The 20,714-nt window shown below is 40.6% G+C and overlaps 1 protein-coding gene across 1 annotated transcript; it reads right to left on the reverse strand.

Moving 5' to 3' along the window:
• Positions 1-1,836: 1,836 nt before the first annotated feature.
• Positions 1,837-19,309, reverse strand: LOC118840789 (zinc finger protein 883-like). Its single transcript, XM_036748140.1, has 5 exons — positions 19,279-19,309; positions 14,897-14,976; positions 9,892-10,018; positions 9,246-9,341; positions 1,837-4,856 (listed from the first exon to the last, which is right to left on the reverse strand). Exons 2-5 carry the CDS (start codon positions 14,927-14,929, stop codon positions 2,914-2,916), a joined length of 2,199 nt encoding a protein of 732 aa, XP_036604035.1. The 5' UTR covers positions 14,930-14,976; positions 19,279-19,309; the 3' UTR covers positions 1,837-2,913.
• Positions 19,310-20,714: the final 1,405 nt, after the last annotated feature.

The following is a 20,714-nucleotide window of genomic DNA, read 5'->3' on the forward strand; positions in this document are numbered from 1 at the left end:
TTGTCCCTCATAGCTGGAATGCTCTCCTCACCTCCACTTCCTAGAATCCCTGGTTTCCTTCAAGAATTAGCTCAATTGACAGTTCCTATGGGACAGTCTTCCCCAATCTTTCTCCCTTCTTGCACTACATTTGTTAGTGTCCTCCCCCGTATCTACCAGTAAAACATAGGCTCCTTGAGGGAGACTCACTCAGAAAGCACAAAAAATGTGCTAGGCATTGCAATAAGTGTTAGAGGTGCTGGGAGAGACACAACCCACACAAAAAGTGCACACCCTGAAGGAGCTTACATTCTGAGATGTAAAAAATAGGCACATCAAAGATATATACCGATGTGATGGAAGGCAGTCTTAAGAGGATGAGGCTTTAGAAGCTGGGAGAATAACAAGAAAAAAAATTCATATAGAAGGTAGCATTTGAGCTGCTTCTTGAAAGAAGCCAGAGAAAAACAGGGCTGAGGAAGGAGAGTATTTCAGACACAGGTCACCAATGCAAAAACACAATGATCTGAAGTGGATGTCACCCACGAGAAATGGCAAGTAGTCCAGTATAGCTGGATTGTACAGTTCATGGAGGGGTGTAAAGTATAAGGAAACTGGAAAAAATAGGAAGGCTCTGAAGAATTTTAAACACCCAATTTGTTTTCTGACAGTGTCTGGAAAAGGGGAACTTCTCCCAGGACGACATAGGGTTCCCCAGTTGGTCCTTGCTTTCTATACCATTGTTATATGATTAGACTTGCTGGTCTGGAGACTACCATAAGTCTCCCCTTAGAGAAGGCTGTAGATCAGAGAAGATAGTATTGGAAATTTCCCAAAATTAGTGCAACTGCATGCCCAAAAATAAAGTTACCAGCTGCCAGACTGTCTCTCAGTTGTGTGTCCTGAATGCTGACATGAAAATGGCCAGCCCCAGGTGGCCACCCAGAATCAGGGTCTACGTATCCCACCCTTAGGAGTGCGGAAGCCTCCCTACCTGCTGGAGCACTCCTTTGCAGGTGAATGGACCTCTCTTGTCTTCTCCAATGCAGTGCTGCCCTTATATGAATCATACTCATATACTTACATAAATTATACTGTCAGTGTGTGTATGTGAGTTGTATATTGGATCCTTTTTTCCTTTTCCCTCCTCCTATTTCCTTGCCAGTTCCCTGCCAAGGAAGCTTTATCTTGAACAGACTGTTATTTTACGTTATTCTTGGCATTAGAGCTCATAAGAGGGTTTGTTTTCCTGACATCTCAGGCTAACCCACTGGTCTTTCCTTAGGCATAAACCAAGCACCAAAACAAAGACAACCCATTGATAGCTGCAGTTACTCAGGGGATGTATGGCACTGTGAGCCCAGTCATGGAAAGCAAGGATCAGTGGAAACCCCATTCTAGGAAGAATTCCCTTATGCCAGGGGACACTTACAAAACACAGATCAAGGACTTTATATTTATTCCTATAGGTATTAAGGAGTCACTGGAGTTATTTTAGCAGGCAGGTGACATGGTCAAACCTGTGCTTCAGGGAAATCACTTTGGTACTAGGTTGGTAGATCAAACTGGAGTGGGGAAGTCTTGAGACAGAGATTAATTAGGTTACTGCAATAAACTGAGAGTTGGTATGGGCCTCAAATATGGTGATGGTGGCTATAGTGTGAGATATTGTGAGAAGGCAGAAAGGTTGGGCAAGAGACTGGATATATGGAGTGAATAACAAGGAAGGATTAAGCATGACAATGAGGTTGTGATTGAATAACTAGGAGGGTGGTGGTGTCCTCACAGTAATAGGAAAGTTCATAAGAGAGGAAGATTTGGGGAAGGAGATGGAGATAAATGTTTTATTTTTTTCTTTTTCTTTCCAGTGATAAATAGCAAAATGCATATAGATGCTTAACATTTGTTGGGTTGAAATAATGCACTGTTTTATAAAATTTAAAGTTATGTGTAGAGGATCAGATAAAAGAAAACTAAGGTGAATCAGGTTGAACCAGATGACCACTAAGGATTCTTCCAGATCTTGCCACAAGCTCAAATGGCCCTCAAGCACTCTCCAGGACCACTAGTGTCTCTAGTGTTGGAACTGCACAACAGATACTCTAAGGTCTCCATGGCAGACAAAGATAAGGGATATCACCCTAATTGGAGACTTTCAAAGGCCGGGTTACCATTTGGCAATATTGTAGAAGGGATTCTTTTCCAAGCATAGGTTGGATTATATGAGCTCCTAAGAATACTTACAATCCTGAAATTTGGTGAAATTTATTGAAGCTTTTATCCAAAAACCACAACTGCGCAAAAAATCTGCAGTAAGTAGTCTTTGATGAGCTCCAAAGTATATTAATGACATTTAAGGGGATAATATAAGCGGCTCCCTCTAGAAGGCTTTCCCAAACACACTAAATACTAACAATCAAAATAAAATAAACACATTTTCTATAGTAAGAATTTTCTAATGTGTAATAAAGATTTGCCTAAGCCTGAAAGTATTCTCACATTCATTACATTCAAGAAGAGCTTCTCTCTAGAACGCACTTTCTTACGGTATGTAATGTTTCTATTTTATTTGAAGGCTTGCACGTTCGCTGCATTGAAAGTGTCTCCCTTCAATATGAAGCTTTGCTTTTTCCCTAAAGGCATTCCAAATTTCTTACATTTATAAAGTTTTTTTTCAGCATGAATTCTAATATTCCTTAAGGTTTCTACATCATTTGGAAGCTTTCTCACATTCATGACACTAAAAATACTTCTCTCAGGCATTAGTTTTCAGTAAAATTTCCCTTCTAGCTAAAGGCCAAGCCACATTTATTGGGTTTCTCTTTAATATGAATTCCATGATTGCTTTGCAATGCAAATTTTCCTCAAGTTCCATATATTTAATGGGCATTTATGGTCTGTGAATTCTGTTATGTACAGCAATTTGATCTTTGTCTAGGCTGTTCCACTTTCATTACACTGAAAGTGTTTCTTTCCAGTATACATTTTCTTATGTGCATTAAAGCTTCCTTTATGCCTAAAGGCTCTCCCACATTCACTACATATGTAAGGTTTCTCCCCAGTATGGATTCTCCTATGTATTTCAAGGTTTCCCTTCCGGCTAAAGGCTTTCCCACACCCATCACATTTATAGGGCTTCTCTCCAGTGTGAATTATCTCATGTTGCATAAGAGATGAGCTCCTCTTGAAAACTTTCCCACATTCATTACATTTATAGGGTTTCTCTTCTGTATGAGTCCTTTGATGTCGTATAAGGCCTGATCTGTACCTGAAGCCTTTCCCACATTCATTGCATTCAAAATGTTTCTCTCCAGGGTGAACTAGTTTATGTGTTTGAAGGCGGGCAATTGTGCTGAAGGCTTTTGCACATTCATTACATTTATAAGGTTTCTCTCCAGTATGAATTGTTTGATGTTGAGTTAGGTAGTGATTACTGCTAAAGGCTTTCCCACATTCATTACATTTATAAGGTTTCTCTCCAGTATGAATTGTTTGATGTTGATTTAGGTGGTGATTACTGCTGAAAGCTTTCCCACATTCATTGCATCCAAAGGGCTTCTCTCCTGTATGAATTATCTTATGTGTTTCCAGGTGTGCCTTCCGCCTGAAGGCTCGCCCACACTCATTACATTTGTAGGGTTTCTCTCCAGTATGAATTACTTGATGTGTATTAAGGTATACCTTGTTCCTGAAGGCTTTCCCACATTCATTACATTTAAAGGGCTTTTCTCCATTATGAATTCTCTTATGAATTTCAAGGTGTGCTTTTTGTCTGAAGGCTCTCTCACATTCGTTACATTTATGGGGTTTTTCCCCTGTATGAATTTTCTGATGTTGCATAAGGGAAGAGTAGTGCCTAAAAGCTTTCCCACATTCATTACATTCAAAGGGCTTCTCTCCAGTATGAATTACCTTATGTCTAATAAGATATACCTTCTTGCTGAAGGCTTTTCCACATTCCTTACATTCAAAGGGCTTCTCTCCAGTATGAACCCTCTTATGTACATAGAGGCTTGCATGCCAGCTGAAGGCTTTTTCGCACTCATTACATTTGTAAGGTTTCTCTCCTGTATGAGCTGTTTGATGTTCAATTAGGTATCGTTTGCTACTGAAAGCTTTGCCACATTCATTACATTCAAATGGTTTCTTTCCAGTATGAATTATTTGATGTTGAGAGAGGCTGTGATTATTGCTAAAGGCTCTCCCACATTCTTTACATCCAAAGGATTTCTCTCCAATATGAATTATCTTGTGTGTTTTTAGGTATTTCTTCTGCTTGAAGGCTTTCCCACATTCATTACATTTGTAAGGGGTTTCTTCTGTATTTATTTTTTGATGTACTGTAGGGCATGATGAGTTGATGCTGAAATTTTTGCTACTCTGATTATGCCTAGGGTCTTTTCCTCGTGTATGTAGTCTATGGTAATGAATAAGGTTTGAATGGTAAATAAAAGGTTTCCTGAAATTATTATACCTAGGAAGTTTCTTCCCCATGGAAATTCTATTTTGCTTAATTAAGTCTGAACACGGTCTGACACTGTTTCCAAGTGTATCATATTTATGTAGACATTTTCCTACAGTAACTTTCTGTTGTGGAATGAGGTTTGATCCTAGATTGACCTTTTTTTCATATGTGTTATATTCATTAGTATTTAACCCATTAAAAGTATTCCTGTGAATGACTCTTAATTGTCTGGATGGTCTCTCTTGGTTGTTGTTCTGCCTGTCTAACCTAACATCACAATCCCAAGCTTCTTCCAATTTTGAATCCCAGGGACCTTCCTTTTTGAGTCTTTCCTTGGATGAGTCTTCCATAGAAATATGCTGCCTTGGAGCTGAATCTGTGGTTCCCCAATGTGTGTTCTGTATAAGGAAATCTGAAACCATCAGAAGAAGTGGTATCAATATCTATTGCTCTCCAAGGGTGAGTAATCAAAAATGAATCAAAAGGATACCATGGCCCTGTAAGAACTGTGTCAGGAACAATAAAGTCTCAGATGAACTAAGGCTCATTGCAATAATTTTTAAAGATAATAACAAAAAATATCTATTGATTTTCATGTTGAAATATAGACTAATTCTAGACACTGCCTCTTTTATCAATGGAAATAATGATCAATCTGGTACAGTTAACAATAACAACAGTAATAATAACAATAGCTAACATTTCTATGGAGCCTACTATATGGCAGGCACTATGTTAAGTGCTTTGCAAATAAAATGAAATATTTCTTTTTTAAAATATTTATATTTTTAATGATATAATTTATTTTTATATATTTTTATTTATATTATTTATTTTATTAATATTATTATTAATTTATTCATTTTTAGCTTTTTAATATCTTTATTTCCAAATATATCACACCCTCTCCACAACCCAATAAGCCATCCCTTGCAGCAAAGAATAAAAAGGCAAAAAAAAAAAATTCAGAAAAACCAACACACAAACAGAATCTGACAGTGTGTGCAAAATTTCACACCACAAACCTGCCACCAATACAAGAAAAGGAAGAAATCCAATTTTCTCCTCTCTTCTGGGTTGAGCTTGGTCATTATAATTACACAGGATAGAGCAAATATTTTTTAACAAGAAACTGAAGCCCAAGCTAAAAAAAGAGATAGTAACAAAGCAGCTAATTGCTAAGACCTAATGCATGTCTGAATTTTCATAAAGGGAAATGAGTTTATTTTGGGAACTATAGACTTCAAAATCCTAAGCCGAACCTGAGCAAAGTCTAGGATCCTGTTAGTAAAGACACAGTTTGTGTTCACTTGGGATGAAAAAAAGTTGATTCATATGGGGGGGAGGGGGTAAGAAAGGAAGTAGGATGAGAAGATCAAGTTGTTAAGAGGTGATAAAGACTGAAAGGTCTTTAGGGGGCTGAAGGGGAGGTAAGACCCACAAATATTTCAGAAAGAGCAGAGAAACTCAATGGGTAGAGAGAATGGGGATCATTTGTAGTGATTTGCATTGAGTGCACCATGTTTGTTTGTTTGTTTTGCCATTGCCAAGGAACAATTTATGTTCCAAGTGTAAGCTGGTCTCCCTTCTAGAAGAGACAGTAAAGGGGCATGAGAAGCAGCTCTCCATACTATAGGTAATCAAGGAAAATGAAATGTTCCCGGAAGAGAGAAAGAAAGAAAAAAGCAGAAGTGGGACATCTGGGCAGGAAAGGTATCTCAGATGGTAGGAAAGAGACCTGACCTTTGTTAAGAAGCTGTTGAGTAGAGAAATGTGTCACATAGTGGTAGAAGGAAAGGACAACAGTACAACTGGAGCTTAAGAAAACAAACAAACAAAACCTGAGGCTCTTTCTGAGTAGAAGAGAGCTGTATATATGACCTGAGGGGGAAGAAGCTTCTTGTCTGCCAAGGAATGATAACACAGAGCCAAAGAAAATACAAGGTAAGAGATCCCTTAGTAAGCATAGAAAGTAAAAGAGAAGAGTAGAGGGGGCAAAAGGAAGCTAGGACTTTTAAAACCCATGGTCAATAAAAACAAAAACTTCCTTTTATGACCTAGAAACTTTGAAATTTGTTAAAACAAAGATACAGCTGTTTAATATTACACCTCCAAAACAGAAAAAGGCAAAAGATTACGTGTTTGGGAAACAGATCACAGGTCTGGCACTGAAAGTATGATATAGTAAGGATGAGAAACTTCAATTATCCAAACATCTGCTTAAGCTCTGAGCTGAAAAGAAAGCAGTTAGGGAAAAAAATTCCAAAGAGAAGGAAAAAGGGGAGTTAATGGAATAGATGGATGAAAATATACATGGACCTCACCAGCCAATTGGGAGTGTCAAAAGAGATGTGTAGAAGATGTAAGTGAGTGCAGCCAGTAGATGATGGATATAAGAGCACGGACTGGTTCTGTAAAAATTGTGTCAAGAATGCTAAAGCTAAGGGTGAACAAAAATGGTTTGGCTTTGTTGGAGCATACTTAAAGAAAAAGGATAAAGGAAGGGACAAAGGTGATGCTTAGGGTAGACGAGAGGATGGTAGCTGATAGGAGATAGGCTCAATTCTTATTTGGCTTCTGGAAATGAGAGAACAAAAATGGATAATAGGGAGTTAATACCTGAAATAATGAAGAAGATAGTTACAGAGTACTGTACAGTGGGAGCAAGACTGTGGGAATGTGACCTTGGGCATCATGGTTAATGTAAACAACAAAAACGGCTCTATCCTATGGGAAAACTTGCATGTGACCACTTTGTTCTGTTTCTATACTATATCTGGCCGGGTCAAAGTGTGGCACAGATATCTACCGCTGTCTTGCTGCCACCAAGCATCTGCCTTGTAAGTAAGTTCTCTCAGTAAAACCCATTTACTACCAAGCTGGCATGGGCCTCTCTTTCTTTGGTATCTAGGTACCTTTCTCCTGATAGTGGGACCATCCCCCCTGGATGCCTGCATGGATACAAGCACACCAGGGTGTCCTTGATGAATTTAAATCACCTGTTATCAGATGAACTACCTATTCAGGGACTGAAAGCTTGGCTGCCCCTTTACCATGGTATGGCTTTTGTTTGTCCCCCACCCCCACCCCAAAAGGTATAAGAGACTTAGTTTGAGCAGAGGGTGGCGGTAGGGGAAGGTATCTCTGAGCTGATTGGTTGCTGAGGCCACTGCCTTTCAGAAGCTCTCTCAAACTTTCTGACCTGGAAACTTGGACAATGATGACAGTACTTTTTATATCCTTTTAAACTTTGAAGTAGGTCCTTTAATTTGTGAATCTGGTTTTAAATGGATTTCCCAGTTTCCAAGAACTTCATGCATTTTAAACTTGGAACCTGAATGAAAGGACTACTGAGCCTGACTTAAGTTTTGCCTGCTCTTTAGGGGAAAGCACCACCTCAGGGGTTCCATTCCACCAACAGAAAGTGCCAATTAATACAATATTTTTCTCTACATTTGGAGTAAACTTTCCTGTTTGCGATGTCCACCCATTGCTGCTAGTTCTGCCCTCTGGAGCCAAGAAGAACAAGGGAATCCCTCTTTCTCTGCCCTTCACATGGCCCCTCCAAAGTCTTCTTTTTATCTGTTCAGGCCACTGGACCCAGATGGCTCTGGAGGAGAAAGTGAGGCTGGTGACCTTGCACAGCCCTCCCTCGCTCAAATCAAAGTCAACTGCAAGTCATGTCATCATTTCCCTGATGTCATGGTCTTCTTTGAGAATGAAGGACAAAAACACAACCTATTTCTTCCACCAATCTTGGTAAGACTGAGGCTTTACTTCTCATGCCACTTAGTCCAGTGGCCAGGCTTGTTTATCTCTTTCCAAAACAATAGCAGAAAGAACTGCACACAATACATTAGGAGTGGCCTGACCACCATGGAGTTAAAAACAGCTATCAAAAAGTCTCAGACTTGTAAGGTCATCTAGTATGACTCATATCCAAGTGAGACTCTCCTGTACAATGTGTCCCAAAGTGTCATAAATAGCTAGTGAAAACTGTAAACACTGCAAAGAGTTGGAAGAAGAAGAAAGCAGATAGAAGAAGGGGTGTCCTATGTGTAGTGGAGAGAAAGGGGACAAAGTGCTGGGCTCAGAGAATGAAAACCTGCACTGAAAGCCCTACTAGGCGGGTGACTACAGGCAAGTCAAAAGTTCACTGAGCTTCGCTCATGCTCTTCATCTATCAAATGGGAAAATGAATATTTTCACTACCTACCATGCAGGCTTGGAAAGCACTTTGTAAGCTATATCCATAAGCTACTGCTAGTGTCATGGAATTTAATGGCATCCCAAGTTAATTTTCCATAAAGCAGTGGGAATAGAAGGCAATCTGCTCTACAGTACTTCAAGGAAGAAAAGAGATAAGAGGAAATGGGGGTAGAGGGTATAGGGCAAATGTATGTGGGTTTTGGCAATGAAAGGAGAGAGATGAATTAGAATACTGATAACAGGAAACGAGGACAAGCAAAAGCTTTCTTCTTTTAAATATAGGTCAGGCTTAGTTATATCTGAAAGCAAGAGAGATTAAGGTTATCAGAAGAGAAGAATGACAGGAGGGAACACAAAAAACATGGGATCCAGAGTAAAGCAGGAAGGGTTGGCAGCACTAAGGAGGAACACCTCTTTCTCTCAGACTAAATGGAAATATGGGAGAAGAGAGTAGATGATGAGTTTAGAGGAGGAATGTCAGGCTGGCTGGCCACAGTTCTGGGGGCCTTAAGGAGAGGTCCCCAAAAACTCACTACCCAGCTCAGCTGCTGCTTGCAATGCCTGTGGTCTGTAGGTTTATTAGTTCACTCACCTGGGTAGGTACTTCTTAGGACTTCTCCTGCTGGTAGCCATGGTGTTTCTCTTCTCTCCAAATGGAAGATTAGAGCTGGTTTGGGAACTGGAAGGCCTGCTCATGGGGAAATGAATGGAAAAGTGTTGAGATCAGAGAGATATCTCAGAATTCAACCTTAGCCTCTTTTTCTTTACAAACTAAAGATTATACTAGGAAGAACCTCTGAAAAATGTTCTATATTGTGTTTTTAGGAAATATGGGGAATGGATGATAGGGTTTGATGTGGGTTCAAATGAGATCATTTTTAACATATTTCCTGAGAAGTAGATTGAAACTATTCATGTCTTTAAGGCTTTAGTGGAGAATCTCTGACCTGGAAGGACAGCCAGCCAGGAAGGAGTAGTCCTGGTGACATCACAATAAAGCTGCTCCTTTCAAATTGTTCAAAAACCAAAGACCTTTTTTTCCATATGGAAAGAGGCAGCAACAACACTGTGTGTTTCTCTAAATTGATTGAAGAGCCTGTAGAGTCTACACCAAAGGATTTAGGAATCTTTGCACATTCTATGTATTCAAGAGCATATAGCCCAAAGCCCTGACAGTGGGAGAATACAAAGATAACCCAATGCCCAGATGATGATTCATATGACAAAGTCATCCTTACCAAGGGAGACAAAGTTCTCATAGTTCTCCAGCATCACATCCCTGTGCATGTCCTTCTGAGCTGGCTCCAGCAGACCCCATTCCTCCGGGGTGAACTCCACAGCCACGTCTTGGAAGGTCAGTGCTTTCTGAAACATCAAAAGACATTCTTGCTCATCGGAGCTCTTCTCCAATGGAGCATGAGGGCTAAGAAGGCACATATCACAGCATTAACTTACCTATTTCCTGAGCACCTTAATCTGTATCTCATTTTATTCTATATCACATTAATAATTTCATTTTACTGCCCGAGGTCAACCTTTCCAATTCTCACCTACATCAAGCTCCTGGGGAATCAAGCACCTTACTCTTAATCATCACATGTTTTAGCTATTGTATTCCCAGCACCTACCACACTGACTGGCAAATAGTAGTAAAAATTATTTATTTTTAATTTAGGAAATAAAACAAGCATTTCCATAACATAGAAATTTTTTAAAAGGATAACTGCACATTAAACTGCAAATCTATTGTGTGTACAACTTGCTCTTCCTTTTAAATACATAATAAAGTTATCATGTAACTTTTTTTCCCCTTCCCTCTTGCCCTGCCCCACCTAGAAATGGCTACCATTAGACCCAAATTTATATATATATATATACATGTATATACACACATATGTATATATTATTATATTATCATATATACACACACATTATACATATAAAATCATTATATACATATTTCCGTTTATCAGTTCTTTCTCAGGATGCAGATAGTATCTTCTTTCATAGGTCCTTTGTAGTTAATTTGGGTATTTATAATAATCAAAATGACTTAGTTGCTCAAAGTTATTCTTAAAACAATATTGCTATTACTGTATACAGAGTTTTCTTGGTTCTGCTCATTTTACTCTTCATTACTTCTTGCAAGTCTATCCATGTTTTTCTAACATCATCAAGCTCATCGTTTCTTACAGTACGGTAATATTCCAGCATGATTGTATACTATGACTTGTAGGAACTTAATAAATGCATGTTGATTACTTTTTTCAATTTTCTTTTTTTTATCATTATGAATTTGACAAACATCAACAAACATGAACACTTCCTTATTCAAAGAGCAGAGAAAGCAGACTATATGTGAGGCCATGAATCTCTATCACATATACCTTGTTTTTTTAAAGGAGGTGTCAAATCTGACTCAGCTGTTCCAACCCTGCCCTGCTTGTCTGCAACTCTTTCTGAATTCCTTTCTGCTCACTTTTGTGCTTTTTGACTGTTTCACTGATGTCTTTTGCTTTTATCCCTTTTTGGGGATATCATTATCACTACTGATGGGGTGCTCATGCCCCAGCTCTATGATCATGCCTCTGGAAGCCTCCCAATTTCTCAGTAGGCCTCTGTCATGGGAGAACATTTTCTCTTGTTGCAGAACACATTCTCTCATCAGGGGTGCCTGGCCCAAGGATTTTTGTCCCTGGCTGGCCCAAGGACTCTCTTGGCACCAGATCCCCATCAACAAAGTTATTTTTGCAAAACCCCCTGCATTTTATCATCCATAGCTCCCAAAGACACAGGGACCCCTTGCATTACCTAATTAGTATCCCTGGCATTTCTTCCCCATGCCCCTTTTCCATATAAGCCCCACCACCATCCTCACTAGCTTTCAGGTTCCCTAAGGACCATTGCCCACTTTTGCTAAAGAGTTACAATAAACTTTTTGCCACTTGACTAAGAGAGGGCTCGAGTGGGTGAGTTTGTTTCTGGCAACCCTGCCTTGGTATTCTCAGGGTCCCAGCACCTCCAAACCTCTTCATTTTGGTGGTCTAGTACAGACTTGCCTGACTCTCAAGCCCTCCTCCTGTCAAGATCAGACTGTACCTAAGCCTCCTCTCTCTATCCCTTTTTCGCCCCTGATCATCATTTAAGATAATTTGAACCTCATTAAGGGCCAGAGCCTGAACTAGAAGAAGCACCTTGGCCTAAAAGATATTCCCTTCTTTGTTCACTGAATAAACTCAGAGAATGTCTCTTTCTGTATCAACAAGGCCAGATGAAACTGACCAGAGCATTCTTCTGTTAATGACTACCAAGGACAAGGCACCTTAACTAGACTCTACCTTGAATAATGGGACTTATCTTAGTATTTTATGGACATATACTACACTATGTCATGTTAATAGTAAAGGAAACACAGATATCTTGGGTTGCATTTTCTATTGACACTTTGTCAACTCTCTTATCTTGTTGTGTTTGCAAGCTATTCAGTTAAGAAAATTCCTTTCTCATACTATGGTTAAACATATATGGAGATCATAAATTTGAGTGACACAGACATGCTGAGCTGGGATTATTCTAAAATATATTTAAGCATTCTCATTCTTTTGTTCAGGCAGTCAGATTTCACATTCTGGCTCCATGTACGTATATGTTTGCTAGCTTCTGCTAGCTTTAAGGGAATAAACAATATGAATTTATATGCCACCTAGCCTGTTTGCCTCTTTTAACCAAACTTTCGGGTCAACACCCTGCAGTTGGGGGTCACTCTCTACATACCTAGGAGGGCTTGGAAGTACTTTTTGGACCTGATGCTCTCAGGCTCTCAGTTGAGTGGTTCGAGGTTGTGGACTTGGGCATACCTTCCACTGCATCTCCCCCCCTTTGCCCTCTAGTAACAAATGAGTTGCTAAGCATAGTAGGGATAGGCAAAGGCAAGCAAACCAGATAGGACCTGATCTCAAAGAGCTTACATTCTAATGAAGGAAAGCAACACATAAAGTGGAACTTTGAGAAAGGAGTAGGGGACTAAGAAAAATTATTATTTCTGTCTTATATTAATAACAATTACTTTTGGGGAGATCCAGGATTTTTCCTCTTCCTGTTTCTTCATTCTCCTCAGTCTTGTTCAAACCCCACCCAAGCAGGGAGGACCATTATGTTCTACTCAGGCTTGGAGGGGAGGAGGGTGGGCAGATTCTTTGTCTAGATTGCCTGGGGCTGTCGGTCTAAGAGTAAGAGTAATATAATCAAACCTGGGCCCCCAGCCCTTCCTTAGAATGAGTCTGCCTCTCATTTTAATATTTGTTCTTCTCATTAATTGTTAACCAATCAGAGTTGATTGCTGTCTGTCAGGAACACCCACTCTTCCAAGGGCATATAAGCGTCAATAATCCATCTTTGGTTTATATGAGACAGCTAAATGACCATCCTTTTATTATTTACTAACCATAATTAATAAAATGATTAATTACCCAGAAATTATGTCTCTCAAACTTTTTATACATCACATGACACATGCAAAGTGGCATGGTTTAGAAAAAGATGGCAGGTGACATGAAGGCCTGGTTCCAGGAAAGATAAGATAAAGTCCACCTATCTGAGTCCAGGGAACTAGTCAAGCAAGACACATCCACACACCAGCCATGTCTAAGGATATATACTCATTCTGCATCTCTAGTCCCTCACAACTTTTCCAAGATGTAAGAAATCTGATGCATCTTCATTCTGGAGTTATGATTAGTTATTGCATGGAAAAGCATACATAAGTCTTTCACATTTATTTTACAATGTTGTAGTCTTTGTATAAGCTGCTCTCTTGTTATCAACTTTATATTTTTGCATATATATCTCTTTATTTGTTCGCTTTTGGGGATATCGTGGTATCACGGGGCCAAAGATCCAGTTCAGTGAGTCTTTTAAATTCAGTGTTTTTTGAGGAATAGTTCCAGATTGCTTTCCAGAATGGCTAGACTATTTAGCAGTTCCATTAATAGTACAGCCCCTCTAACAACTGCCTTTGCAAATCTGATGGGTGTAAAGTGGAACCTCACAGTTGTTTCACTTTACAGTTCTCTTATTAGTAGTGCTTTGGAACATTTTTTTTTTCTTTTGAGAATTGCCCATGCATATCCTTTAACCATTTATCTACTAGGGAATAGTTCTTGTCCCTACATATTTGAATCAATTCATTAAGTATCAAGCCTTTATCAAAGAAATTTGTTATAAAGTTTTTTCCCCTTGTTTTCTTGATTTCCATTTAATTTTAGCTGCATTGGTTTATTTTGTGCAAAAAAATATAAACCTTTATAAAATTAAAATATCTATTTTATCTTCTGTGATCCATTCTATCTTTTGTTTGGTCACAGCCAAAAATCTGAAATATAATTTCTTCCTTCTCTAATTTGTTTACGCTATTACCCTTTATGAATAAGTCAAGTATCCATTTAGAGTTTATCTTGGTGAAAGGTGTGAAATATTGGTCTGTTCTGCCAGACTTCTTTCTAGTTTCTGTCAAATACTGAGTCCCTGCCCAGTAGCTGAAATCTTTGGGCTTATCAAATACTATACTACTATATTCGTTTGCTTCAAGAGCGTATCTGTAGAGTTCGTTTATAAGAAAAAGAATATATGGATTCAGAACTGTATCAGTGGAAGGTTAATTAAAAGAAAAACACCTTGATCCAGACTTCTGTGCTTAAAGAGAATCATGATGGACCAAACTAGGTTCTCTCCCTAATGGAAAGAAGAGTAGACCAGGTGCCAAGGCCTTTGGTTCTAGTTCAGTTCTACAGCTGACGAGCTTGAGTAAGATCACAGGATACTACACTAGACTTAAAGATGGAGAAGGCCTTAGAAATCATCTGGGCCAAAGAAGAAACTAAGGACAAGAGATTAAGTGGCTTATGTAAGGGTCATGCAGAGAATAAATGACAGGGCCGGGAAGACACCAAATCCCGCAAACTTTCCACTGTACCACATTCACCCTTTTGGACTTCAGATTACTCATGTATTAGATTAGGGGATTGGATCCCACAATTCCTGAGACTTTAGATCTAATAATCTATGGACTCCAGGAACCTGATAGCACCATACAATCAGCTCTAGTCTTCTGGGAGAGAACACTAAGTCTTCTAGTCCTTGGATATGACTTGGTTGAGCACATAAATGGAAGGAAAGGGAAAGAAATGTTTCCACACTTTGAGGAATTATTAAGCATATCGGGAAGGAAAAGAAATGCTAACTCACCTGGGACCCAGCTGTCAGACGCCCAGAAGCCATTTCCTCGTCTTCCTCCCTCACTCTCCTTTGGCAGGGAAGACAAGAGACTTGAGAAGCCAGAAATGAGGAAGAAAAAAGAAGTGATTAAAGAATCCAACTCTGCCTTGTTACTCACAAACTCACCAGGATGAAATTAATTACACATTATCTGGGTGTAATTCCATAGTCCTTTACCGAGAAATAAGTTGAAAGGAATCCAGAAATAATCTGACCTCATCCTAGAATCAGAAGGAAGGACCATGGGTATTACTTAAGAAGACACTGATTCTATCTCTTATGAAGCAAATTCCAAAGGCCAGAACTTCCTTAGGGAAATCAAGAGACATGAGTTGAATGCTTAGCATTTCTCATTATGTGTTATATGATATTGAGTATGCAACTCAGTTACCTCCTCATTTAAGGGAGAAAAATATTTCCAGTCTCCTACTTGGCTTGCTACATATGTGAGAAATCAAACTGCTGAATTGTTTGGGGGTAAGCTTGGTGGAAGGACAAGAATAATGGTTACTAGGAAGTTGAAACTGAAGATAAGTAAGAAGATAGTAAGAAAACACCTAGTTATTTGTCTTAGCGAAATTTAAGTCACAAGGCCCATAAGCACTTCCCAGGCCAATCACTGATGCTGTTATTTTCTGAAAGATCCTGAAGAATGGAAGGGGCCCCAGTATTGGAAAAAGGCAAAGGTTGGCCCAATTTAAAAATAAAAAAGGTAGGAGGGATATACTATAGCCTGCAAACTAAGTCAATGAGCTCTACCTTGATACTTGGCAAAATTCTAGAACATCATTGAAGAGATAATCAGGGAACAACCAGAAAAGGAAGCAGTGATGGTTTTTTTTTTTAAAAAAAAAACACTTTTGCTGTGCCAGTTTGGCTGAACTGTCTTTTTAAGTTCTTTGTACATGGAACAGCTTTATGGCCAGGGGGACAGAAGGGTATGTTGGGAAACATGGTTGACATAAAACCAAAGGCTCTCAATAAATATTTATGTTTAAAAAAAAGTGCAAACTATCAACATAAGACAATATAACAAATCACTAATAAGACATGAAAACACCTCTAGTTTCATCCTATACTCAGTAAAGTACCAAAGAAAAGTCACAGATAAGCAGCATCAGCCCCAATCCAGAATAGGCCGGGGGGTGGGGGGGAGGGACATTTGGTTTTCAGCTTTTTGTCCCTAGAGCCTAACACAGACCCTCGACTATAGGAGGTACTTAATCAATATTGAACGAATGAATTAAATGAATGAATGAATGAATACCAGAGGAGATGGGGAAAGACAGGAACACTAATACCCTGATGCTGTTGCTGTGACCTCATCCTAGTGTTTTCATAAACAGTTTGGAATTATGTGAGAAAAGTAAATAAACTGTTCATACCCTTTGAGCCACCAAAATGATAATTAGGCATATAAACCAAGGAGGACAGAAATCAAGTTCCTATAGATATCAGAATACCAGTAAGAGTATTATTTGTGGCAGCCAAACACTGGAGAGAAGAGTATGTGTCTTTCCATCCCCTTGGTAATGGCCAAGCAAATTGTGGCAGAATAGTGTTGCACTTTTTGAAATGAAGAATATGAGGCATTTGAGAAACACAAGATGCATATGCACAGATGTAGAAAAAAGCAATGACTATAATAATGTAAACAAACACCATTCAAATACAGCTGATCTAAAATTAGATTCAATGACCAATCTTGATCCTGAAGGACAGATCATGAAACATTATTCCCAGTTCTTTTATTAGAGAACTGAGAGATTTATGGGGGCAAAATATTTCAAAATCTGGAAGGTGTGGTTGCTGCACTATCTAATTTTGCTTAACTGTATTTCCTAGTTACACGGAAAGGTTCTGTGGAAGCACCAAGATAGGGTGGGGGGAGATAGGGTGAATCAATTTGAAAGGTCATCTGGTGGGATGTCCTAGGGAGCTTTCCTTTGGCCATTTAGCATTTTCATCAATAACTTAAAGGCATAGATAGATGGCTTATTTAATATTCAGGTGGCACAAGTCTGGGAGGGATTGTTAAGGCTTTGGATGATAGGGTCATGATGCAAAAAGACCTTGACGGATTGAACATTGGGTTGATTTTTAAAAGACTAAATGTAATAGGGATTAATATAAAGTCTAATACTTGGGTTCCAAAACCAACTTTACAAGTAAAATAAAGGTACAAGTAAAATAAAGGTATAGCTAGACAGCAGCTATAAAAATAAAATTAAGTATTTTAATGGGCCACATTCCCAGTTCTTTTATTAGAGAACTGAGAGATTTACAGGGGCGAAATATTTCAAAATCTGTGAGGTGTGGTTGCTGCACTATCTAATTTTGCTTAACTGTATTTCCTAGTTACAGGGAAAGGTTCTGTGGAAGCACCAAGATGGGGTGGGGGGAGATAGGGTGAGTCTATGGTTTTTTACCCCTAGATGGGTATATTTAATTTAGACTATTAAGTTTAGTTCTGGACACCAGGTTAGGGACAACATCAATAAGTTGGAGAGTGTCCAGAGGAGAAAAGCCAAGCTTCCTTTTAGATAAAGATTGGACTGAGAGGCTACTGAGGTCCCTTAAAATCAGAGATTCTGATATGGGGGAAGGGCCTCCAGATCACACATACGTACACACACACACACACACACACTCACACACACACAAAATGTGGCCAACCTCATCTTTGAGGACCTGAAGGAGAAAGACAAAAAGAGTCAGTTGGAGAAAGAGGAAGAAAAAGGCAGCGATGGAGAAAAGAGCTTGGTCTGGCATCAGACAGGATGCAAATGAATGGAGAAGTGGTCTTAACTGACACTTATTTTGGAGATGAGGAAAACATGGACCAGAAATGGCAGTGACTTGTTCCAGATCACACAAGGATTCAGAGACCAAGAAAAGAATAAACAGTGGAGTTGGGATTCCAGATCCAGGGCTTCCTCCTCTGGACCATGATGAAGAGGGCAAAGACTAAGATGATTAGGAGGAAGAAGGGTCTGAGTCAAAGGAAAGTTCTCAGAATCACAGGTGACATTTAAACGGTACCTGAAGCTCTACAAAGCACTTTATACACATCATCTAAGAGGCAAAGTGGTGTAGTGTATAGAGCAGGCCTCAAGACCTGGGTCCAAATGCAGCCTCTGTGTGACCCTGGGTTTAATATCTCTAACCATCCTAGGCAATTCTCTAAGACTATAAATTACAAAGCAGTTGCCGATCTTTATCAGTAGTTTCCTTACTAAGTGCTCTCTATACGGATGCAATCACTTCTATGCAGACAAAAATCTCCTTTGATTCTAACAACCCTATGAGCCAGATGGTCCTAATAGATAATCATAATTCATATTATTGTAAAACGCTTCCCTTACATAGCCTGGTGAGGCAGGTGGTGCCAGTATCACTATTCCCATTTTACAGATTAAGGAAAACGAGGCTCAGAGAGAAGGGGCTTAAATAGAAACATTTAGCTAGCCGAGTCGGAGCTAGGATTTGAACTTGCTATCGAGTCCCTAGCTTTTTTTGAACAGACCAGCTTGTCAAAATACAATGCCAAGAGGCCAAAGACAACAAACCACGGCATTGGTGGCATCTGACTACGAGGCAGGACGCGCTCCCTGTCCATTCTCCCTCCTACTCTCACCCCAGAGCCCCGTCCTGGCCCCTCCAGCCTCCACCCTGATCTTCACTATCTCACCATAGTGTTTCTCCCCAGGAACCACCCCCTCCGCTTCCTGTCAGATTCAGCGGCAGTGCCACCCTTCCCAGGTCCCCCACATGCTGACCTTTTCCTTCCGCTCGTCTACACCTTGTACCAGCCTACTCATACACATCTTTGTCTCCTCTATGGGAATGGAATCTCCTGGAGGACGCCGACCGTTCTCTCTCTCCTTTCAAAACTAACTTTGTATCCTCAATATTTCGTGCAATGCCTAGTACACAGTAGGTGCTTAACAGATGCTGACTGCCTGGTTAATAGTATACCCCTGGGGTCCCCTGTACACCTAAGAGACCACTGCCCGTCCGTTTCCTCTTCATAGGCCCAGCTGACTGCCTCACCCATTATCCCCAGTGGATTCCCCAGGTCCAGATCCGCCAGGGTCAAGCTATCCCTTGAAGACCATCTCTAGTCCAACCGCTCAGTTTATGCCTTCTTTTACAGATCAGGAAACTAAGGCCCAGAGAAGTTAGGAGATCTATCCAGGGGCATAAAGCCAGGAAGCAGAATGGGAGGGATTCGAACCCATAGCCACCACATCCGGGTTCTGAGGTCAGGTCCCCGCCCCCGCCCCTACCCAGCAGGAAGTGAAGGAACGGAGGAACCCCTCCCCCACGCACTCACCCTCGCCCTCACTCACCTGCTGCCCGCCCAACGCAGATCTACGCACTAGGACGAAGGGAGAAACTCCGCCCCACCTGGGGCCGCGCCGGCGCAGAAGCCTTGAACTACGTTTCCTGGAATGCTTCGGGAAATTTGCTGATCCGGCCAGGACGAATTTGATTGGACATAATCCCCTGTACGTGATGTCGTTGGTTTGCCGATGGACTCTGGGAAATGAAGTCTCAGAGAAACATAAGGTCCGGGACCCATAGGATTCTGGGACATGTAGTCTGAGGCCTCTGCGCAGACGCATTAGGCAGTTACTCAATTAATCAAGTAATTATGCGTGGAGACAGTTCATAAGTAATCGGAAGCGGACCTTGAAGCCTTAGAGTCCATCTCTCTCTACAGAAAGGGGAAACTGAGGCCCAGAGAAAGAGAATCACTTGCCTTGGTCACATCCCCTAAGAGGCAGAGCAAGATTGGATCTAGGGATCCGCCCCCCCCCTCCCCCGAGGAAGGATCTCTCTCTCTCTCTCTCTCTCTCTCTCTCTCTCTCTCTCTCTGTCTCTCTCTCTCTCTCAATCTCTCTCTCCCCCTCCCTCCCTCCCCCCCCCCCTCCTTCTTCCTTCAGTCTTTCCCTCCCCTCCTCTTTCCTCTTCTCTATATCGGTCTCCCCCCCTCCCCCACCTCTCTTCTCTCTTTTTCCCTCTCTCCCTCTCCCTCTCCCTTTCCTTCCCCCTTCTCTCTCCCTCCAGAGTCCTGGAGGGTGCAGGAAAGGTTCAGAGCTGCTCATGAGCCTTACCCTCTCCTGTAGGCAGGAGATACACAGAGAAGTCACCTACATAGTGTTCTGTGTATGTAGGTTGATTGGACTCTTCTCAGGAGATGCCTACCATTAAAACATGTGGGTCCTATGGAGTCCAGCGACCCCAGAGTGGATGCTCACCATGAACTTGGTCTTGATGCCAGTTTCTCCTGGGTGGTTCATACTTCCTCATTGATGTTAATACCCTCTGCCTGCGCTCTGATTTTCATTATTCCTTTAGTTTTTCCTGGGGTTTACTCAGCACCCAACAAAGCACAGTTCTGGATTTTGGAGAAAGGGAGTGACATAATCCTGAGGAAGATTGGTCTTGGAGCCCTAGAAAGGATGTGGGGAGAGACTGGAGGTGGCGGGACCAATCAGGAGGCTTCTAGTTCAACGGAGCAGTAATTAGGGTCTGTACCGGTGTGGTGGCCATGAGAACTGAGAGGAGGGAAAGTGATATGATCATTGTTATGGGGACCTGGGGGGCCTGGTAATCAAATGGATATTTAGGAAGAGAAAATGTAGGTCTTTCTGGGGACAAATCCCCAAATCTGAAATAGTTTTAGAAACAAATTTATTAGGCCATTTGGTAAAGGGACGGAACAGGAAAGAAGGGATAGCTCCCTCCTCAAGGGTCTGGAAGTTTTGTTATATAGGCTTTA

This window comes from Trichosurus vulpecula, chromosome 3 (genome assembly GCF_011100635.1).
Source record: "Trichosurus vulpecula isolate mTriVul1 chromosome 3, mTriVul1.pri, whole genome shotgun sequence".
NCBI classification, from domain to species: domain Eukaryota; kingdom Metazoa; phylum Chordata; class Mammalia; order Diprotodontia; family Phalangeridae; genus Trichosurus; species Trichosurus vulpecula.